The sequence below is a fragment of the Hyperolius riggenbachi genome, chromosome 11, assembly GCF_040937935.1.
Source record: "Hyperolius riggenbachi isolate aHypRig1 chromosome 11, aHypRig1.pri, whole genome shotgun sequence".
NCBI lineage: Eukaryota > Metazoa > Chordata > Amphibia > Anura > Hyperoliidae > Hyperolius > Hyperolius riggenbachi.
In genome coordinates, this window is record NC_090656.1 from 223,001,750 (window position 1) to 223,026,060 (window position 24,311).

General features: G+C 45.9%; 2 protein-coding genes across 3 annotated transcripts in view; both read right to left on the reverse strand.

Annotated features, from left to right (window-relative positions):
• Positions 1 to 22,809, reverse strand: part of CKAP5 (cytoskeleton associated protein 5) — a 123,521-nt gene extending 100,712 nt beyond the window's left edge. For both annotated transcript variants that reach the window (XM_068260737.1, XM_068260734.1), the window contains exon 1: positions 22,712 to 22,809. The gene's annotated coding sequence lies outside the window, so the exon portion shown is untranslated. The remainder of the gene's footprint in view (positions 1 to 22,711) is intronic.
• Positions 7,945 to 10,520, reverse strand: LOC137539256 (uncharacterized). The gene is made up of 2 exons (XM_068261812.1): positions 8,329 to 10,520; positions 7,945 to 8,035 (listed from the first exon to the last, which is right to left on the reverse strand). The coding sequence occupies exon 1, from the start codon at positions 10,307 to 10,309 to the stop codon at positions 8,330 to 8,332; it is 1,980 nt and encodes a 659-aa protein (XP_068117913.1). The 5' UTR covers positions 10,310 to 10,520; the 3' UTR covers positions 7,945 to 8,035; position 8,329.
• Positions 22,810 to 24,311: the final 1,502 nt, after the last annotated feature.

Consider the following 24,311-nt stretch of genomic DNA (forward strand, 5'->3'; position numbering starts at 1 on the left):
CATGGAAGAAGGGGTTCTGGATCCATCAGCGCTCTAATACCATATGCAGTGCTCTCCCCAGAATTTTCCAGACGGGAGGCATGAAAAAGTAGCCGGGTGGGGCGCGATGAGAGAATTCAGGACTGGCACGTCTCTGCGCAACTTTCCTTACAGCATAGGACAGTGATCTGCAAACTTGGCTCTCCAGCTGTTAAGGAACTACAAGTCCCATAATGCATTGCAGGAGCCATTGTCATGATTCAAAAAGGCAAATGCATTGTGGGACTGGTTCCTTCAGGGCTGTGGAGTCGGAGTAGGGAGGGAAAAAAATTGCACCGACTCCTAATAAGTTTAAACTAATTAAAATCGAAAATATAAAAAAAAGGTTTTATTTCTTAGATAAAAAAAAAAAAGTACACATACAGTGTAATAGCTCTGCTTGGTCCACAACAATGAAATAAACCAATCAAAAAATAGTTACGTGCGCTCCTTCAATAAAGCAGCCCCTGTATTTTTAAAGTCAGATATACATATCTGATTGTGACTGTACAGTATGTGTACATAGGAAACACACACACACAGTAAGAATAAAGCCTGATGTGTAGCTGTGTCACCAATAGGGTTGCAACGGTATGAAATTCCATGGTATGATAACCGTCAAATACCACGGTATGACGGTATTTAAACAATTTTGACCTGGACCCCACATCCTTAGATTAATGTGCCCCCACCCGCCAGCAATAGGTGGCGGCAGCACAGGTAGCCAGGGATAGGTGTAGCCAGTGGTAGGTGGCCGCAACACAGGTAGCCAGTGGTAGGTGGCCGCAACACAGGTAGCCAGGGATAGGTGTAGCCAGTGGTAGGTGGCCGCAGCACAGGTAGCCAGGGATAGGTGTAGCCAGTGGTAGGTGGCCGCAGCACAGGTAGCCAGGGATAGGTGTAGCCAGTGGTAGGTGGCCGAAGCACAGGTAGCCAGTGGTAGGTGGCCGCAGCACAGGTAGCCAGGGATAAGTGTAGCCAGTGGTAGGTGGCCGCAGCACAGGTAGCCAGGGATAGGTGTAGCCAGTGGTAGGTGGCCGAAGCACAGGTAGCCAGTGGTAGGTGGCCGCAGCACAGGTAGCCAGGGATAGGTGTAGCCAGTGGTAGGTGGCCGCAGCACAGGTAGCCAGGGATAGGTGTAGCCAGTGGTAGGTGGCCGAAGCACAGGTAGCCAGTGGTAGGTGGCCGCAGCACAGGTAGCCAGGGATAAGTGTAGCCAGTGGTAGGTGGCCGCAGCACAGGTAGCCAGGGATAGGTGTAGCCAGTGGTAGGTGGCCGAAGCACAGGTAGCCAGTGGTAGGTGGCCGCTGCACAGGTAGCCAGGGATAGGTGTAGCCAGTGGTAGGTGGCCGCAGCACAGGTAGCCAGGGATAGGTGTAGCCAGTGGTAGGTGGCCGCAGCACAGGTAGCCAGGGATAGGTGTAGCCAGTGGTAGGTGGCCGCAGCACAGGTAGCCAGGGATAGGTGTAGCCAGTGGTAGGTGGCCGAAGCACAGGTAGCCAGTGGTAGGTGGCCGCAGCACAGGTAGCCAGGGATAAGTGTAGCCAGTGGTAGGTGGCCGCAGCACAGGTAGCCAGGGATAGGTGTAGCCAGTGGTAGGTGGCCGAAGCACAGGTAGCCAGTGGTAGGTGGCCGCTGCACAGGTAGCCAGGGATAGGTGTAGCCAGTGGTAGGTGGCCGCAGCACAGGTAGCCAGGGATAGGTGTAGCCAGTGGTAGGTGGCCGCAGCACAGGTAGCCAGGGATAGGTGTAGCCAGTGGTAGGTGGCCGCAGCACAGGTAGCCAGGGATAGGTGTAGCCAGTGGTAGGTGGCCGAAGCACAGGTAGCCAGTGGTAGGTGGCCGCAGCACAGGTAGCCAGGGATAAGTGTAGCCAGTGGTAGGTGGCCGCTGCACAGGTAGCCAGGGATAGGTGTAGCCAGTGGTAGGTGGCCGCAGCACAGGTAGCCAGTGGTAGGTGGCCGCAGCACAGGTAGCCAGTGGTAGGTGGCCGCAGCACAGGTAGCCAGTGGTAGGTGGCCGCAGCACAGGTAGCCAGTGGTAGGTGGCCGCAGCACAGGTAGCCAGTGGTAGGTGTAGCCAGTGGTAGGTGGCCGCAGCACAGGTAGCCAGGGATAGGTGTAGCCAGTAGTAGGTGGCCGCTGCACAGGTAGCCAGGGATAGGTGTAGCCAGTGGTAGGTGGCCGAAGCACAGGTAGCCAGGGATAGGTGTAGCCAGTGGTAGGTGGCGGCAGCACAGGTAGCCAGTGGTAGGTGTAGCCAGTGGTAGGTGGCGGCAGCACAGGTAGCCAGTGGTAGGTGGCCGCAGCACAGGTAGCCAGGGATAGGTGTAGCCAGTGGTAGGTGGCACGGCACAGGTAGCCAGTGGTAGGTGTAGCTAGAATTAGGTGGCCGCAGCACAGAGAGCCGGAGCGAGGGAGAGGGGACAAATACTCACTTGTCAGCAGCCAAGTCCTCACGCGTGTACTGGGCTTCATTCTACTTCCTGTTTTTGCTTGCATCATCTCCTTGTAATAGCACCCAGGGGGCGCTGTTTCAGGGAAATGTGAAGCAAGAACAGGAACAATGAAGCCCAGTACAGCGGAGACCAGACCTGGTTGCCGTCAAGTGAGACTTTATACCCACCGCTGTTCGTGCGCCGCCGCTACGTCGCTCCACCCCCGGTAGCCCTGCCACCTGAAAACCAGTAAAACGAGATTGTGCACGGTACCGTGCACAAATCATACCAGTATATTGTGGCAACCCTAGTCACTAATAGAGATGGAAATAATTTTGCGCGGATGCTGGTTTATGAAAGTGTATGCACTCCCTTCGCTCATGAAATCAAATCATTTAATGTTAAAATTTGGCTCGATGACTACGAATTAAAGGGTACCTGAGACGGATGAAAAGAAAAAGTTTTATACATACCTGAGTCTTCCTCCAGCCCCCTTCAGGCCAATCAGTCCCTTGCTGTCCTCCTCCGCCACCTGGATCTTCTGCTACGAGTCACGGTAATTCAGCCAGTCAGCGCAGTCCGGCCGTGTGCCGCTCCCACAGCCAGGAGCGTTCTGCACCTGCTCAATAGTGCTGCGCAGGTGTAGTGCTCTCCCGGTGACTGAGTATGTGCATGCGCACTATGTCTGGCTGGGTCAAGTCCGGGGGATCCATAGCAGAAGATTCAGGTGGCGGAGGAGAAGGACAGCGAGGGACTGATTAGCCTGGAGGAAGCCCCATGTATGTATATAAAAAAAAAAAAAAAAAAAAAAAATAGGATCGGTCTCAGGTTTACTTTGTTACAAAGTAGTACTATACTCTACATATGCACTCCCCACAGAGCTGCAGGGAATCCACTGAGAATGTTGTGCACATTCAACACAAGGTGTTGTCTATCACCCATAAACCTTGTTCAGATTGTACATGAAGAATGTGTAATAGAGGAAGAATCTCCTCATTCCCCTGCAGAGTACCCACACTTACATTGCCTAGGGCCTGATAGATGTTCATTGTTCCGGTCTGTACCTTTTACAAGTACTCTTACCAAGGACTAGTTTTAGTCTATGACAAAGTATTAGAGGCAGAAGATAAGCCGGATATCCAGGTAATTGGTATGGTTTCAAAGGGAATAAATATAGCAGCCTCCATATCCCTCTCGCTACAGTTGTCTTTCAAAATTCCTAAGCGTTGGCAGTTAAGAGATGCATTTCATGTTACATACTTTCAAACAACAAGATTGTAATATGCAAATTAGAGGAGTCAGAGTCGAGGAATCCTATCCAGAGGTGTCGGCAGGGCTGTGGAGTCAGTACAAAAATCCACCGACTCAGTTTAGGATTCCACCGACTCCTCTAATTTGCATATTACAATCTTGTTGATTGAAAGTATGCAACATGAAATTTGTATCCTAACTGCCAACGCTTAGGAATTTTAAAAGACAACTGAAGTGAGAAGGATATGGAGACTGCCATATTTATTCCCTTTAGTCATAGACTAAAACTAGTCCTTGGTAAGAGTACTTGTAAAAAGGTACAGACCGGAACAAAGAACATCTATCAGGCCCTAGGCAATGTAAGTGTGGGTACATGTAAGAATGATGTGCAGGTACTCTGCAGGGGAATGAGGAGATTCTTCCTCTATTACACATTCTTCATGCACAATCTGAACCAGGTTTATGGGTGATAGACAACACCTCTGTGTTCAATGTGCACAACATTCTCAGTGGATTCCCTGCAGCTCTGTGGGGAGTGCATATGTAGAGTATAGTACTACTGTGTAACAAAGTAAACCTGAGACAGATGAATTAAAGTTTTATACATACCTGGGGCTTCCTCCAGCCACCTTCAGGATAATCAGTTCCTCGTTGTCCTCCTCCACCACCTGGATCTTCTGCTATGAGTCCAGGTACTTGAGCCAGTCGGGCGTAGTGCGCATGCACACACTCAGCCGCCAGGAGCATACTACACCTGTGCAGCACTATTGCGCAGGTGCAGAATGTTCCTGGCTGTGGGAGCGGCATGCGGCCGGACAACGCTGACTGGCTGAATTATCGGTACTCATAGCAGAAGATCCGGGTGGTGGAGGACAGAGAGGGACTGATTAGCCTGAAGGGGGCTGGAAGAAGCCCCAGGCATGTATAAACTTCCTTTCATCCGTCTCAGGTACAATTTAATTCGTAGTCACCAAACCAAAATTTTAACATATCAAATTATTTGATTTCATGAGCAAAGAGTGCGTACATTTGCATAAATCAGAATCAACGCAGAATTATTTCCATCTCATTGAACATCTCTATTAGTGACACAGCTACACATCAGGCTTTATACTTACAGCATAGACGTTATTTCGTATATATAAGAGATTCCTGTGTACACATCATATATACTGTACAGTCACAATCAGATGTGTATATCTGACTTTTTAAATACAGGAACTGCTTTATTGAAGCAGCACAAGTAACTCATTTTGATTGGTTTATTTCATTTTTGTGGACTAAGCAGAGCTATTACTGTATATATAAATTTTTTATGATAACTATTATCTGAGAAATAGAACATTTTATCATATTTTCTATTTTAAATAATTAGGAGTCAGAGCCGGTGCATTTTTCCCCGACTCCAACTCCAGGCACCCAAAATTGCCCCGACTCCGCAGCCCTGGGTGTCAGTGGATTTTTGTACTGACTCCACAGCCCTGAGTTCCTTAGCAGCTGGAGAGCCAAGTTTGCAGATCACTGGCATAGGAAGAAGTGAACCGATGACAGCTGGGTGCTCACCAAAACTAACTGGGTGGAGTACCCGGCTAAAAAAGGGCCGGGGGAGAACACTGCATATGGCCATCTGAGTCACCGAAGTTCAGCAGAGCCCAATTAGTGACACCACCCAGTGCATGTCAGCTAATAAAGGTTGCTTAGCTGGAGTTTGAAGGCAATTGGCTGCAACTGGATGCAGTGTGACACCAGCAGTTCACTCACATAAGTACATATACATATATACATATATATGGTATGGTGTTCTCCCCATCATTTTTTCCAGCCGGGTGGCATGAAAAAGTTGCTGGGTGGGGCGCAATCGGAAAGCAGGGCCGGCAAAACTCTGCTTACAGCATAAGAGTTGAATGAGGAAGTGAGCCTACTACAGCCGGGTGGAGCACTTGGCTAAAGCCCCATCTACACGATACGATTCTATTACGATTCTATTTACGATCCGATTAAATCCAACATGTCCAATCGGGATTCGATTCAATTCGATTTGCCATTGCAAAACAATGGCGAATCGAATCCCGATCGGACATGTTGGATTTAATCGGATCGTAAATAGAATCGTAATCGAATCATATAAAGAATCGTATCGTGTAGATGGGGCTTAAAAGAGCCTGCGTTAACTGCCTGCCAGATGTTGCATGCTGTGTCCACTGATCACACAAACCACAATGTCAGCTGACAGTAGCTAGAAACACCACCATTCTATGGCACCAGGCAGCAACAGTATGGAGGCTGACGACAAACTAAATAAGTCATTTCCCCATGCAGTACATGACAGTTGCATTTATGTCACTAGACTATTACTCTGTGGATAACAGTTTGCTGAATCATATGGGCACACAGGAGAAAAAAAAAAAAAAAAAAAAAAAAAAAACGACCACCTCCACAAACTGAAAGGGACAGAACAACCCCTCATGGACCAGAATGATCAATAAGACACGAGTTGTTCCAAGTTTATGCAGGGTTATTGATGTAGTTTGATATTGGACCAATTGACTCACACCAAGGTGGGATTTAACACACCAGGGGGGAGGGAAAGGCCACTAAACTTAACCACATAAGGATCAGGGCTGTTTTCACTGATCTGTGCTGCGGGGGCTCTGCAGCCCACAGCACAGATCACCTTGCAGGCAGGGCGATCAGACTCCCCCCCCCCCCCTTTCCCCCACTAGGGGGATGTCCTGCTGGGGGGGGGCTCCTCAAAGCCCCCCTGCGCAGCAATATTCCACCCTCCCTCTCCTCCTTCCCATGGGCAGTACAGGACAGCAATCCATCCTGTACCACCTCTGATAGCCTTCAGCCTATCAGATGCCGGCGATCCCTGGCCAATCAGAGGCCAAGGATCGCTGATCTCCTTTACGGCGCTGCTGCCACAGCAGCGCCGTATGCTGTAAACAGGGGATTTTTTCCCCACGTGTTTACATTTAGCCTGCGAGCCACGATCTGGGGCTTGCAGGCTGTTAACGGAGACACTGACATGGAGTTTCCATGGAAATCCACTTACGACCAGCCGCCGCCTACAAAGACACTTTGCTCAAAACATTTCAGATTGTATCATTTACCCAAAAATTGCGCAAAAGGTGGATCAGCGCAACACCAGGCCGCCTCCGAATGGCCTCCAATCAGAGGTGCGCTGAGCCCCCCCAGTGGTAGACAGGTCATGTGTATGCTCGGTGTGTATTAAATCCCACAGGTGGGGCTTGCACTCTTTTGCAGGTAGGCACTTGCCTGTTTTTAAGTAGCGCTGTTCATTTCCTTGCTATGTATCATTTACCCAGCCTGGACATAAAAAGGTCCAAGCAGCTGGGGGGGGGGGGGGGGGGGGGGAACATGACATTTACACGGGGCTTCCTCCAGACCCTAGCAGCCGCTGTGTCCCTCGCCACAGCTCAGCCGCCAGCCCGGGGTCCCTTCCGCTGTACAGGATGACCTCACCAGGTCGTCCTCTACTGTGCCACAGTCAATCACTCGCATGTGGTGTGCGGTGTGCTGCGCAGGAAGTTTTGAATAATACCAGCTGCCTGGCAATCCGGTTCTCTCTCTGGCTGCTCCATGAGTGTTTTTTTTTGGGGTTTTTTTAGGCAGACTTAAGATTTCCTTAAAAAAACAAAAAAAAAAACAAAAAAAAAAAAAAAAAACACCTGGATTTTGCTGCCACATGTCTGGAGTAAGAAGCCATAAGGGAAAAAAAACACTTCTCATAAAACTTTATGGCAGTGCGGGGCTGTCCGATAGCACAGGGCCAGCTGATGTAGGCATATTTGTTTTCAAAGTTCATCTCCACTTTAAGGCTCAATAAAAGTCACAGAATTGGAATACAGGTTACAGACCATGTTTTTGAAATGGATTGGTTCTTAGTGATTTATTACACAGAGTTCAGGAACATTATAAACGATAAAACTGGTCAAATCGTTTTTTTTTTTAGAACTAGTCTGCTAAAGGGCATCTGAGGTGAAAATAAACTGATGAGATAAAATTGTATCTCTCCTCTTCCCAAAAAGTTTTTTTTTTTTGTTTTGTTTTTTTAGGTAACAGCTTTATATTTAAATCTAGTTAAGTTTTTGCTTTTTCAGTGTCTCTGCTCAATGACACCTTCATTGAAGCATGCCAAATCTATGAACTATTGACCCCCCATCTCTTTCCTACTCTCAGAAGCCATTTATTAACAGGAAAACTAAACATTAGCTTACCTGGTAATTTAATTTTAAGTAACCCTCCAGGACAGGTATACATCGAGATTTGGCCCCTCCCAGGAAACAGGAAACATCCACAAGCCTCTCTATAAATAAAAAACTTTGTCAGGTATCCGGCAGTATTAAATAAAGAAACATTCCAACAGGTCTTAACTACCTGACACCTAACCATTAACATAGTGTCCCACATACATTTATATATAATTCATATCTCTACATTTTAACACTATTTATCATACAGAAAAAAGTTGGGGTGGGTTACCCCACCTGTCCTGGAGGGTTACTTAAAATTAAATTACCAGGTAAGCTAATGTTTAGTTTTTTCCATTAACCCTCCAGGACAGGTATACATCGAGATGATTCTCAAGTAAACACTAACCTTAGGGTGGGCTGACTGCCTCCAAGACTTTTCTTCCAAAGTCTTGGTCTGATGAAGATATCCGATCCAATCTGTAATGCCGCATGAACGTTCCCAAGTTCTTCCACGTTGCTGCCTTACAGATTTCCAGAGGAGAAGCACCAGCTCTGAAGGCCCAAGTTGTTGCTGTCCCTCTAGTAGAATGAGCTTTTAGATCTTTCGGAGGAGCCGTTTCCATTACTTTATAGGCTTCCATAATACACAATTTGATCCAGTTAGCTATCGTTCTTTTCGAAGCCCTCTGCCCCACTAGTTTTCCCGTGAAATTTACAAAAAGGGCTTCAGTTTTCCTTAAACTCTCTACTCTCTGCAGATAATCTTTAAGTATTTGTCTTACATCCAATAAGTGTCGTTGTTTCTCATTATCATTTGTTGGATTCGGATAAAAAGATGGTAGTATAATTTCCTGTGACCGGTAGAAAATATCACCCACTTTCGGAATAAATTCTGAACTGGTTCTAAGGACTACCCTATCGTTATAAAAAATACAATAGGGCTCCCTACAGGATAAGGCCTCAAGTTCACTCACCCTCCTTGCTGAGGTGATTGCTACTAAAAAAATAGTTTTGAAAGTTAACAAACGTAAATTCATGTTACTGGCACAGTCAAAAGGAGGCTTCGTTAAAGCCTTCAAAACCAAAGATAGATCCCACTTCGGGAATGGTTTAACAGCAATTGGTCTATTCCTCTCTATTGATTTGACAAAACGAGCAATCAAAGGATGGCCAGCCAATTGTCTGTCCAAAAAAACAGAAAGTGCTGAAATTTGTACCTTAATCGTACTTAAGGCCAATTTCTTATCAACTCCATTCTGGAGAAATTCTAAAACAGTAGCAACTTCATTAGACCTAAATCCTGACTGTTCCTTCCATAAATTATAAGTTTTCCAATATTTCAAGTATATTGCTCTAGTGTTCTTTTTACGACTCTTGATCAGAGTATCTACTACCTTATCTGAAAGTCCGTAGGTTTTTAGAATACGCTCTTCAGTAACCAGGCTGTTAACTTCCATTTGTTGATGTCTGGAACAACCTGTTTCTGAATCAGAATTAAATTGTCTAGAAAAGGAAGTAGTATCGGCTCCGCCACTTTTAATTTCAGAAGCAGAGGATACCACGACCTTCGTGGCCAGTTTGGAGCAATAAGAATCACCTTTGTTCTGGATATTGCAATCTTTCTCAATACCAACGGTAACAGATTCAGAGGAGGGAATGCAAATGCTAGATTGAAATCCCACGTCTGTGACAAAGCATCCACTGCCGTTGGATTGTCTTTGGCGTTCAGGGAAAAAAACTGACGACACTTTGTATTTTCCCTGTTGGCAAACAGATCTATGACAGGCGTCCCCCACACAGATGTTATCCACTGATATACTTCGGGGTTCAATTGCCATTCTGCATTCGACAGCTGTTTTCGACTTAGTAGATCTGCTAGTATATTCATGGACCCCTTCAAGTGAATTGCTGTAATTGACAACAGCGTCTGTTCCGCTATGTCCAGTATTTCTAATGCCAGGGTCAATAGCTTGTGTGACCTCGTTCCCCCCTGGCGATTTATATACGCCACAACTGTGGAATTGTCCGTCCTTATCTGAACATGCTTGAATGCTATTAAGTGTTGAGATGCTATCAGAGCCAACTTCACTGCCATCAATTCCCTGTAGTTTGAAGACTGATTTTTCATATGATGTTGCCAAAGACCCTGTGTTTTGAAATTCTGAACATGGGCCCCCCAACCTAATAGGCTTGCATCTGTGGTCAAAACTACCTGTGTTGGAAACTGCCAAGGTCTGCCCTGTGATAGCGAGTGGGGAACAGTCCACCAATCTAGACTTTCCTTTACTGGCACTGGAATCTGTACCAACTGATCCAAAGTCTCGACTGTCTTGCTCCAATTTTTCAAGACCCAACTTTGTAGGATTCGTGAATGCTTCATTGCCCATTGTACTGCTGGTGCCACTGAGTTTAACAGTCCCAGGAGTCTCATTGCATCCCTTATCGAGATGACATCCAATTTTTTGAAATTTTCCACCTGCTGTATTACCTTCGCAAGCTTTTGCTCTGGTAAGAACATCTTCTGTTCTATTGAGTTTATCATAAATCCCAGAAAAAGAATATTCTGAGTGGGCTCTAACTGTGATTTTTCCAAGCTTACAATCCATCCTGCTTGCTGGAGTTCCCTCACCACTATTTCTCTGTGGAGCAATAATGTTTGCTTTGATTCTGCCATCACCAGAAGATCGTCCAAATAGGGAACAATCATAATACCCCTTTTGTGCAGATGTGAGATCAGCTCGGCAATCACCTTGGTGAAAATTCTCGGAGCGGACTTTATGCCAAAGGGGAGGCAACGGAATTGGTAATGAGTCACCATGGAGTTTTCTTTCACTGCGAACCTTAGAAATCTTTGGGATTTCAGTTCGATTGGGACATGCCAATAGGCGTCCTTGAGATCGATACTGAGCATGAAGCAATTGGCTGTCAGCAGATTTCTCAGTGAATAAATTGATTCCATTCTGAATGTCTGATGCTTTATAAAAGGATTGAGTGGCTTGAGATTCAGAATAAGACGATACTTGCCCGACGGTTTTTTCACTAGGAAGATTTTTGAATAAAACCCCTTTCCCTGCTCCAGAACTGGCACCAGAGTGACCACCTCTCTTGCTAACATATCTTGTAGAATGCAAGATATGGCTCTCTGTTCTTCGTTTGACCTTAACTGTTTTGTCACTATGAACTTTGATGGAGGTCTTTGTTGGAATACAATATGGTATCCCAACTCGATCAGATTGAGAATGAATGGACTGGTCGCAAATTTCTGCCACTGCGGAAGGAAGGAGCCCAACCTTCCTCCCACAGCTTCTTCGCTGTCACTGCTGCTTTCTTGTAGTGGAGTCTGAACCGCCAAACAATGCATTTGGCTTGTTCTGCTCGCGCGAGAAGGACCAGGGTTTACGTCTGTTTTGGGGTCTAGTTTTATTCTCTTGTCGGTTCTTTCGAAAAAACTGTTTCCCCTGTCTAAATTGCCTTTTCTTAGGGAATCCCTTCTTTTTATCTGATGTCCTTTCAAGGATTTCATCCAACTGGGGACCAAACAACAGGTCACCTGAGAATGGAATGGTACATAACTTGTTTTTAGAAACATTACTCCCCTCCCAGGTTTTGACCCAGATGTTTCTTCTAGCCACGTTAGACAATGCTGCCGCTCTTGCGGTCAAACGGATAGACTCCGTTGCCGCATCTATAATGAAGTTTATAGCTTTAAACATTACGGTAAATGAATTTAAAATAATTTCTTTACTTGACCCCATTTTAATATGATGCATTACTTGATGCATCCATAAATCTAGTGTACGGCCTACACATGTAGTAGCAGCAGCAGGACGGAAATTTGCGCAGATAGCTGACCAGGTCTTCTTTAAAGCAAACTCAGCTTTTTTATCTGATTGCTCTTTTAGAAAACCTAGATCCTCAAAGGACAACTCATTCTCCTTGTGGACCTGCGAAAAGGCTGCATCCAACTTAGGGCATTTATCCCACTGTTTACAGTCCTCTTCTGCAAAAGGGAACCTTCTTTTAAAGCCTCTTGACAAAAAGACCTTCCTATCGGGGTTCTTCCACTGACTATTAATCAATTGTTTAGTAGATGAATGTACTGGAAAAACCATCGGTTTCTCCCCTTCCATGCCCGCATATAATGCATCATGCGTGGACACTGAAGAAGGAGCGTCATCCTTCAAACCTAAAGAATCGTAAATTGCTTTTAATAATTCGTCTGTCTCATTAGCAGAAAATCTAAATTTAGACATTTTAATCTGATCTTTTCCAGACAAGTCCTCATCAGAGTCACACTCAGAGATATCATCAGAATATTCCTCTGGTTCAGAGTCTGACAAAACAGGACGATTTGTTTTAGCGGATGCTTTCCTATGTCCTGTTACAGGTGGTGTAGATTCTTCCATAGGTCTATCAGCAGCTCCGTCAGCAGGCACTGCTGTTTGATCTATGGGATAGTTAGGCAAAGCAGTAGGTGACTGAGTAATGACTACTGGTTGCTGTACAATTGGCTGTGGCACCGTAGCAGCTGACGATATGGTCCCAGAAGCAGACGGTACTTGTGCAATAACAATAGGTGGAGGGTTAACAGAAGATTGAGCCGACATGGATTCTCTAAATACTTTCATTGACTCTGCCATCTCTTTGCGAACCATTCTAAGGAAATCTTTATAAGCCACAGCCGACTCTTCATTTAAAACACGAGTTGCACACTGCTGACATAATAACTTATTCCACGGCACTGGCAGCTTCACATTACAAGAGGGACAGCGTTTTTTAGGCCTGGCAGTATCTGATGCTTCAGTAGCAGTAGCAGATGGAGCCGAGGATGAAGCTGCAGTGCTCTGTAATACAATAACACAATACAGATATTGTTTTAACTGCCCTGCAGCCAAAGTAATCATAATTCACCACAGTGTGAGGCAACTTCCCACAAGAAGCTATTCACCAAACAATTCCCCATAACACAGCCAGTACAGTGAGCCTTAGAAAAGAAGCCTTCACACAAACAACAGTTTTACATGTGATACCATAAGATACCTTAGTATCCGGCTTAGGCTCATGTGCCCTGGGATCCTCCTGAGCAGCCTGCTGGCCTCCGCTCGTCCCAGATGCTGGCTGTGCCTCCATGCTGCGTCTGTACGAGTGCCCAGACGCGGGGAACGCTGTGCATTCTTCACTCCGGCGGGCGGAAATGACGACACAGGTGGAAGCGGAAGTAACCCATCCGCCATCTTGGATACTGGCACGCTGCGCCCACTCGGCCTCCGCCTTCCCCGCAGCGTGCTCTCATCATTCCAGCCGGCGGCGCCTGCCAAACCAGAAGCTACCACAGCCATCTCTCTCCCCAGACCCTCCACAGCGGCTTATAGAGAGAGGTAAGCGGCTGGCAGCAGATAACATTGCCTAATGATCCTCACCTGCCCCCGCAGCACCAACAGTCCCTAGCCCCCCAGGCTCTCCAGGACATGCAGCGCAGGTATAGAGAGACCTGTCCCTGGAACAGGAAACATCCATACTGCCGGATACCTGACAAAGTTTTTTATTTATAGAGAGGCTTGTGGATGTTTCCTGTTTCCTGGGAGGGGCCAAATCTCGATGTATACCTGTCCTGGAGGGTTAATGGAAAAAGTGTTATATGGCTGAGATTCCTCATCAGTGAGGGTTATGCTATAGTCCGACCTGTCCTGACCCGGACAAACTGTCACTTGCATACCTGATTATTCACTCAGGCAGAGAAAGAAAACAAAGGAACAGCATAGTAATTTGTGTGTTTGGCACTGTACATACACGTCTATCTCATGTCACCTCAGTTGTCCTTATTGGTAGCCACTAATTATACAAGTACAGTAAGTACAATCTTACTGCTTCTGTAATAGAAGGAACTACCTAAAGTATAGTCACTCAGTTTACCCTCCTACTACATATTGAGAAAGAGTGCTCAATCATTAATTGTCCCTTTTTGCCCATACACTTGTTTTTCCTTTAACGTTACCTGGAAATTGAACTGATCTGCAGGGAATAGTTTGCCCCAAAATGGTTGATCTCTATACTGTACCTTTTTTGTAGGTTGATCTATCATAGCACTCAGATCATTACTTCATTCACAAACTGAACAAAAAGTAGAAAAAAAAAAAAAGTGTACATGTGGTATAAAGCACAAAAGCAAAATCACTGTCTAGAAGAAAACAAATACCAGGGCTACAGCTTGGCATGCAACAGAGCACTACCAGAGCATGGCATCTACCCAACTGCCAAACATTCCTTGTGTAGGGCAAGGATATTGCCAGGGACACCTCACTGCTGAGTGCAGCTAAACAAGGAATACATACTAACAAAACCAGGGCTGATTTACCAAACAAACAAGCAGAAAAGCTGAACAATGAGTGAGGTTCAACTGGGGTGAGCACCTGCCAGATTCCTGTGTCTTGCTAGCCTGTCTAGCCAGCTATAGACCTGTATAGTGACCTATAAACCCAGGTAAAATGTATTTTAAATCACTTTACAAACAGAAGCCAGGGTAGTGCGAGCCCACAAGACAGGACACACTTCTGCCACCGCTGGCCGTTTATTGAGACTATTCTGCTCCTCTGATGCAGTGGGGACCGTAAACCATCTCAAAATAAGCTGCATTTATTGGTGCATTTCAACTTCACATAAAATATAAAGGTTTATTGACTTCACAGCCTATTTCTGTCATTTATGTTCACATCGCACTATATATTGGAAAAAGGGTACCGGGGATTGCTGCCCTTATCTCACACAGAACCATCCCGCTACCGATGCCTAACCCTCAAAGAGGAACTCCAGTGAAAGTGTAATAAAAAGCGCTTAATTTTTACAGTAATTATGTATAATTTATTTAATCAGTGTTTGCCCATTGTAAATTCTTTCCTCTCCCCGGTTTACATTCTGACATTTATCATATTTTTACTGCTGACGGGTGAGGTCAGTGGAAGGAGATGCTACTTTTTTTGGGGGGGCAGTTAGAAACAGTTGTTTCCCACAATGCAATGACAATGAGACATTGCAGGAAACTGTCAGGACCATGGTCCTGACATCACACTGTGGGAGGGGTTTCACCACAATATCAGTCAAACAGCGCCCCCTGATGATCCTTTTGAGAAAAGGAATAGATTTCTCATGTAAAAAGGGGGCATCAGCCAGGGCTGTGGAGTCAGAGTCGTGGAGTCGGGCAATTTTGGGTGCCTGGAGTTGGAAAAAAATGCACAGACTCCGAATCCTAATGAATTTGTAACTGTAATTACAATAGAAAATATGATAAAATGTTCTATTTCTCAGACAATAGTCATTAAAAATAATGTATATATACAGTAATAGCTGTGCTTAGTCCACAAAAATGAAATAAACCAATCAAAATTAGTTACTTGTGCTGCTTCAATAAAGCAGTTCCTGTATTTTTAAAGTCAGATATACACATCTGATTGTGACTGTACAGTATATATGATGTGTACAGTGGAATCTCATATATACGAAATAACATCTATGCTGTAAGTATAAAGCCTGATGTGTAGCCATGTAACTAATAGAGATGGTCAATGAGATGGAAAAATTCTGCATTGATGCTGGTTTATGCAAATGTATGCACTCCCTTTGCTGATCAAATCAAATAATTTGATTTGTTGTTAAAATTTGGTTTGGTGACTATGAATTAAAGGGTACCTGAGGAATTAAAAGAAAAGCTTTATACATACCTGGGGCTTCCTCCAGCCCCCTTCAGGCTAATCAGTCCCTCGCTGTCCTCCACCACCTGGATCTTCTGCTATGAGTCCTGGTAATTCAGCCAGTCAGCGCTGTCCGGCTGCATGCCGCTCCCACAGCCGGGAACATTCTGCACCTGCGCAATAGTGCTGCACAGGTGTAGTATGCTCCTGGCGGCGGTGTGTGTGCATGCGCACTACGCCCGACTGGCTCAAGTACCTGGACTCATAGCAGAAGATCCAGGTGGTGGAGGAGGACAACGAGGGACCGATTATCCTGAAGGCGGCTGGAGGAAACACCAGGTATGTATAAAACTTTAATTTCATCTGTCTCAGGTTTACTTTGTTACACAGTAGTACTATACTCTACATATGCACTCCCCACAGAGCTGCAGGGAATCCACTGAGAATGCTGTGCACATTGAACACAGAGGTGTTGTCTGTCACCCATAAACCTGGTTCAGATTGTACATGAAGAATGTGCAATGGAGGAAGAATCTCCTTATTCCCCTGCAGAGTACCTGCACATCATTCTTAGATGTACCCACAGTTACATTGCCTAGGGCCTGATAGATGTTCTTTGTTCCGGTCTGTACGTTTTACAAGTACTCTTACCAAGGACTACTTTTAGTCTAAAGGGAATAAATATAGTAGTCTACATATCCTTCTCACTCCAGTTGTCTTGTAAAATTCCTAAGCGTTGGCAGTTAAGAGACGAATTTCACGTTACATACTGTTAACAAAATTGTAATATGCAAATTAGAGGAGTTGGAGTCGAGGAGTCGGTGGAATCCTAAACTGAGGAGTCGGAGGATTTTTGGACCGACTCCACAGCCCTGGTATCAGCTACTAATTGGGATGAAGTTCAATTCTTGGTTACAGTTTCTCTGTACCCCTCCCCCCCCAAACCTGCATAGCAACAGAACACCTCAGCTACACCACTGACGTGTCTGTACAGGCCGACCCAGTGTTGTCATCCAGGGTGATTGGGTTGCAATCCCCAACAGAAATAATCAATTAGGTGCATACGCACCTTAAAGGCTTTTTAATTATGTTTGCTTGTTTAAAAATGTAAGGACACCTGAAGTGGGAGAGATATGGAGACTGACATATGCATTTGCTTTTAAAACATTATTTAGTAGTTATATAGCGCCGACATCTTCCGCAGCGCTGTACACAATATATTGTCTTGTCACTGTCCCTCAGAGGTGCTCACAACGTAATCCCTACCATAGTCGTAGGTCTATGTATTGTGTGGTGTATGTATCGTAGTCTAGGGCCAGTTTGGGATGAAGCCAATGCGTATGTTAAAAAGGGGCGCTGGGAAAAAAGGGCGCGGGGTTTTAAACGATAAACATGGATAACGTTTAAAAATATAATGTACCATATTTCGTTTAAATATTCATTTTTATACAGTTATAAATCAATAATGTTCATGAAATCGGCAATTGTGAAAACATTAATCTTCCGTTTAAAAAGTGAAATGTATAATAACGTTTAAAATTTTTTTATTAAGTAACCCTCCCTGTACCTACCCCTAACCCCTAGACCCCCGTATTGGTGCCTAAACCTAAGACCCCCCCCTGGTGGTGCCTAAACCTAAGACCCCCCTGGTGGTGCCTAAACCTAAGACCCTCCTTAGTGATCACTGTATTGTGTGTAGAATAAGGTTTTAGAAACCGTAAGGGATAAAATATATTACAATTTACGTTACGTACTGATCGCTTTATTTTGTGAATAATGCTTTACAAACAGTAAGGGATAACATTTAAAATAATGTTTTATTGAACTAGGAAACGTAAATCACCACAAGCAGTTATAAAACATTAAAAATCTTCGGGCGCCCTTGGAAACCGTTATTCTCGGGTGCCCTTTTTTCCCGGTTCGGCACCCAGTAAACGATATTTATTATGGGAGTGAATGGCGGCGCCCAATTTGTCCACTAGCCTCCTGCGCCCTTTTTTACTGTTACCGAAGCCAATTGCCAGCAGTTTCCCTCAAGCATGCATTTAGACTGGCAGCGTTTCTCCCCCCAATAACTCCCCCCCCCCCCCCCCCCCCCCTCCAAAAAAAATCCTACACATTATGCAGAGTTCCAATCCAGGGTGCGCCCTAGATGTCACGAAATGCGCCCAGCATGAATTCGTAACCTTGCTGGAGCACATGACTTCTGGTTTGCGCTCCAGCATGGTTACACGTTCACGTTGGGCGCATTCTGTCACATCTATGGCGCTCCCTGGATTGGAGCTTTGTTCCTGCTTATGGCTACGCATTTCCTGACATGCGTGCTTGCTTCTGATAGATGCTGATTATTAACAGTCTAGGACACCATGGCAAGATGCACTCCTGCTGCCTGGCTGTTTGTTCACCTGCCACCAGGATTGTAAGTATATGTGCCCTCTTCTCCATTGATATTTATAATTTACTGCAGTTTAGGCCCTCATATTGATCGCTTCCACCTGGTCCCATAAGGACAATTGTGTTGACTATTCTGACAATTTTATTTTGTAGTTTTGACTAGAATGCGATTTAGACCACTGGCCCCCTCCCTAATATGCATTTTCTAGTATGGATTGGTTTTGCACCTGGGGTTAATGTATGGCCTTTTTGGTGACCCCCCCCCCTTTAATGTAACAATTAGGTCTGTTTAATACCATAGATATGGGGACCCAAACGCCTAAGTTAGTGTTATTTTCCATTTTTTATCCCCCCTGTACATCCTTTATGCAGACTGATGCGATGGAGTACCTGTTTTTCAATGCTATTTCCTACCAGGTGCAGTACCCTTCTGGTTGGTCAGATGTTTGTTTCTGCTGTTCCTGGTGCTCCTGCCTAGCTTTGCCAACAGGGTTAATAGGTTTGTTATACTATATTTATAAACTTAATATCTAGGCCAGCTGTGGTTATTTGCAGGGCTGTGGAGTCAGTCCAAAAATCCACCGACTCCGACGTTTAGGATTCCACCGACTCCGACTCCTCTAATTTGCATATTACAATTTTGTTGATTAAAAGTATGTAACATGAAATTCGTCTCTTAACTGCCAACGCTTAGGAATTTTACAAGACAACTGGAGTGAGAAGGATATGTAGACTACTATATTTATTCCCTTTAGACTAAAACTAGTCCTTGGTAAGAGTACTTGTAAAAAGGTACAAACCGGAACAAAGAACATCTATCAGGCCCTAGGCAATGTAAGTGTGGGTACATGTAAGAATGATGTGCAGGTACTCTGCAGGGGAATGAGGAGATTCTTCCTCTATTACACATTCTTCATGCACAATCTGAAAAAAGTTTATGGGTGACAGACAACACCTCTGTGTTCAATGTGCACAGCATTCTCAGTGAATTCCCTGCAGCTCTGTGGGGAGTGCATATGTAGAGTATAGTACTACTGTGTAACAAAGTAAACCTGAGACAGATGAAATTAAAGTTTTATACATACCTGGGGCTTCCTCCAGCCGCCTTCAGGATAATCAGTCCCTCGTTGTCCTCCTCCACCACCTGGATCTTCTGCTATGAGTCCAGATACTTGAGCCAGTCTGGTGTAGTGCGCATGCACACACTCCGACGCCAGGAGCATACTACACCTGTGCAGCACTATTGCGCAGCTGCAGAATGTTCCTGGCTGTGGGAGCTGCATGCGGCCGGACAGCGCTAACTGGCTGAATTACCAGGACTCATAGCAGAAGATCTGGGTGGTGGAGGACAGCGAGGGACTGATTAGCCTGAAGGGGGCTGGAGGAAGCCCCAGGTATGTATAAAACTTTTCTTTTCATCCGTCTCAGGTACCCTTTAATTTGTAGTCACCAAACCAAATTTTAACAACATATTACATTATTTGATTTCATCAGCAAAGGGAGTGCATACATTTGCATGAATCAGCATCAGTGCAGAATTATTTCCATCTCATTGACCATCTCTATTAGTGACACAGCTACACATCAGGCTTTATTCTTACAGCATAGATGTTATTTAGTATATATAAGAGATTCCTGTGTACACATCATATATACAGTCACAATCAGATGTGTATATCTGACCTTAAAAATACGGGGACTGCTTTATTGAAGCAGCACAAGTAACTAATTTTGATTGGTTTATTTCATTTTTGTGGACTAAGCACAGCTATTACTGTATATATACACATTTTTAATGACTATTATCTGAGCAATAGAACATTTTATCATATTTTCTATTGTAATTACAGTAACAAATTCATTAGGAGTCGGTGCATTTTTTTCCCTACTCCAGGCACCCAAAATTGCCCGACTCCACAGCCCTGGTTATTTGGTATACACTCCTAAGTACCCATTTTAATTGATAGCAACATTTGGGCCGATATTTACATGTCTTCGGTGTTTGTTGCTATCGTAATGGGTCTAAGAAGCTTCATTCTTCTTTTCTGCTCTTTCCCTATGCTGGTGGTGTAGCAGTTGGACAATTAGCAATATTTCCTGGCCCATGTAATACTCGCCACATCTTCCTTCTTTTACTGGGAAGATTTGTTTATTCACTGGATATCTCCATTCTCTCATCCCATGATCCTTTCGACTTGACATTTTTTGACTGGTGTGAAGACCCTTGTTCTGGGTCTGTGTGTTAAAGGGACACTTAAGCCAGAAAAAAAAAAAAGTTTTACTCACTTGGGGCTTCTACCAGCCCCCTGTAGCAGTCCTGTGCCCTCACAGCCCCTCACTAATCCTCTGGTCCCCCACTGCCAGCTAGTTTCGTTTTCGTCGGCCGCACGTAGCTTTCTCCGCATTCCCGACTAATTAGCGCTATTGCAGGCCGCAACGCGTACAAAAATACGTGTTGCTGCATATCTATGCGTAGGTAATGCGGCAACGCGTATCTTTGTAACACTTCTCCTTTAGTCCCCACTTCTCCTTTAGAGACATTCCCTGTAAGGTGCTGGGACTGGTTTCTCATTACATTAATGTTTTTAATATGCATTTCTTTTTCTGCCTTTTTGTAGACAGTGTTTTATACAGTGGCCTGACGAAGGGCATTGTGCACCCAAAATGAGCGCATCATTGCCTAAAGATTATTGCTAAATGCGATAAGGCTATACTACTACTACTACTGAATGTTACAGAATGTTCTGGGTGATTACATATACAGACAAGGAGCTCCTTAGAGACTTTATGAATCCCTTTGTATTTGCGTCAAATATTTTTTGATATTTTTGTACCGCAAGACCTTGCAAGAATTCGGGTTTTCCTACATTATGGTCCTTTCCACTCATACAGCGAGTTCATGGGGGATAAGTGGATACTCCCAACTACATTACTACTGGTCCCTCTCAGCCACTCCCCAGCCAAATGGTGGCCTGGGCGCGCCCATGTGACTTCTGAGTCTTGCAGCTTCAGCATAGCCAGCCTCTCCGCTAGTCAGCTGCTTGTTCTGCATCAGCCTCCCATGTAGCCCAGCCAACGTCACTGAATGCCCAAACAATGCTGACCTCCCTCTTCAGACCGCTGCTTTTTCACCTTTCCACCTGTGCCACAGGCCTGCCATCCTTGCTGGCACGCATGTGTAACAGCCAGCAACAAGTGTAAACTTCAGTGAGTTATCAATGCAGCGGAAAGGATCATTGGTTCGCCTTTTACCACCTCTAGACCTCCTCTATACCGATAGATTGGAGACAAGAGCCAGCACCCGAGCAAGCATCAACATATCAAATGGTTTCAGGTCAATTTGGTCAAACATATCAATTGAGCATACTGGGAAATCTCAAGCAGACGTGGTCAATGGGGAGTACAGTGTAGCAAGGTGCGATATCACAACAAAATCCAATGTCGCTGCCCCCCAAGCATTCCATCACATGCAAAATTCACATCCAGGAGAAGTATTGACAGCAGTGCAAGGAGTTTGTGGACAACATGAGATTTTCGCAGTCTTGTTTTATTAATGTCTATAGAAAATGCACACAAAAATAAGCAATTGCGCATACAAACTTCCATGAAAAATATATACATACACAATTTTGCATTTGAATAACAAGCAATGTCACATCTGAAAAATAGCATACAATTTCGGAGCAGTGCTTTTCGGCGCTGCTAGATTTGGGCGCAGCCAGCGCCGCCATAGACTATAATGGGAATCAGTCTATAGCGGCGCTCAGTGAGTAACATCGCCGCCATCAGAAGACGGAGCCGAAGTTGCTTAAAAAAAAATAATAATTCGGCCTCCAGCAATCATTCCCCCACTATCCATGGCGGCCTGGAGGGGGAATAGTAACTAACACGGCCCGGATTTGTGCAGAAGCAGGATCAGCCATATACCAGCTGTCAGCGATGGGCTCAAATTCAGATTCGGGTGATCTGGATAGTTGCTATCCAGATTTCACCCAGCAATGCTGGTCAGGGAGGGGGTCAAGCTTAGCTGTCTGACGTCTTCTTCGTCCATCCCTCGGCGCCTCCCGCAATGCGATCCACGCGCGTCATGCAACTATAAACACTTCCTCTTTCCTCCTCCACTTGGAGGGCATTGTGGGAGGCGCCAAGGGACAGATCGAAGAAGACATCAGACAGGTAAGCTTGACCATAAGCGCATTACTGGGTGAACTCCAGATAGCAACTATCTGGATCACCCAAATCCAGATTTCAGACCATGGCTGCCGGCTGTATCCTGCGCCCAAGTCTCCCGGCACCGATTTCAAATGTACTCTACAATTTGACATGCTTCTAGTGGAAACAGGCCCTGACCATTCGCTGTGCGCCCAGTACACTCGCCATGACAATCTCTGCGGCCACCATACTTCAGGGGTGTCAGGAAGCTGCAGTAAACTATTGGGGATCACTATAAAAAAAAGGGAGTCCATTGTGTCTCTACCACACTCCTCCAGGTATGCTCATGCGTTGCCTATGGCAACAAACCAGCATCCACATCTCCTAGGTTACTAGGGGCAACAGACAGAAGACACGTGACACAGATCGCAGGTTACCTGTGGGAACACCACATCCCCAACCACAGAGCCACTCTGGACCCTACATAGGCCACTGCACCCCCCCACATCTCCCCGGCCGTGTCCCCTCCCCCCAGCGCACCCCGACACCACCCCTCACCTCCTTCCCGCTGCCTCAGCCGCTCCGGTACTCCGGGCTCTCCGCCGTCCCAGTCGCCCGTTTGAACTGGCTGACTGCGTAGTATCCTTAAAACTGATTGGTTCCCGGAGCGACGGAGACAGCTGACAGCTGGTTGGACAGTTTGAACGCTGGGGGGCGGAGCGTCGGTGTGGCGTGCGTGCAGAGTGGAGGCAGCGGGGACACGCCTCTGTCTCTATAGCTACAGCAGTGAGAGTCGCTGTCATATCGGCTGCTGTGACGTCACGGGCAAGCGCAGTGTGACAGTTCTAATGAGACTAGAGCCGCTGTCGGCTGCTGTGACGGTCATGCGCACGGTTATGTTGTTGGTTCTTCCTTTTCAGCTGCACTGGCAGGTTATCTCCCATAAAGTTGAGATTCTTCCATCATTTCATGCATATCTCAGCTTCTGGTCCTTTAAAGCAGTGGTTCCCAACCTTTTCCGGCCCGGGGAACACTGTCTGACCAAATTTTTCTCCGGGGAACGGGGCGGGGGGGGGGGGGGGGGTGTGGGGGGATGCGGCCCCCGGTTGTTTGCGCGACCTAGTGGACAGTGCCGTGCGCAGCAGGTTATGGGGGGGGGGGGGGCGCTGGGGTGCGGCTGCATAGCTGGCATAGTTGCCCCAGTGTAGGGAGTTTAGTTGCCTCAGTGTAGCTAGTATAGTGCCCCAGTATAGCCAGAATAGTGCCCCAGTATAGCTAGTATAGTGCCCCAGTATAGCTAGTATAGTGCCCCAGTATAGCTAGTATAGTGCCCCAGTATAGCCCCCCAGTATAGCTAGTATAGTGCCCCAGTATAGTCAGTATAGCCAGTATAGTGCCCCAGTATAGCCCCCCAGTATAGCTAGTATAGTGCCCCAGTATAGCCAGAATAGTGCCCCAGTATAGCTAGTATAGTGCCCCAGTATAGCTAGTATAGTGCCCCAGTATAGCTAGTATAGTGCCCCAGTATAGCCCCCCAGTATAGCTAGTATAGTGCCCCAGTAAAGTCAGTATAGCCAGTATAGTGCCCCAGTATAGCCCCCCAGTATAGCTAGTATAGTGCCCCAGTATAGCCAGAATAGTGCCCCAGTATAGCTAGTATAGTGCCCCAGTATAGCCAGTATAGTGCCCCAGTATAGCCAGAATAGTGCCCCAGTATAGCCAGAATAGTGCCCCAGTATAGCTAGTATAGTGCCCCAGTATAGACAGTATAGTGCCCCAGTATAGCCCCCCAGTATAGTCAGTATAGCCAGTATAGTGCCCCAGTATAGCCCCCCAGTATAGCTAGTATAGTGCCCCAGTATAGCCAGAATAGTGCCCCAGTATAGCCAGTATAGTGCCCCAGTATAGCCAGTATAGTGCCCCAGTATAGCTAGCATAGTGCCCCAGTATAGTCAGTATAGCCAGTATAGTGCCCCAGTATAGCTAGCATAGTGCCCCAGTATAGCTAGTATAGGGCGCCAGTATAGTGCCCCAGTATAGCCAGTATAGTGCCCCAGTATAGCCAGTATAGTGCCCCAGGATAGTCAGTATAGTGCCCCAGGATAGTTCCCCCCGCCCGTCCGTCCCCGCCGCTGTTAACAGCTGCCGCCCCTCCCCT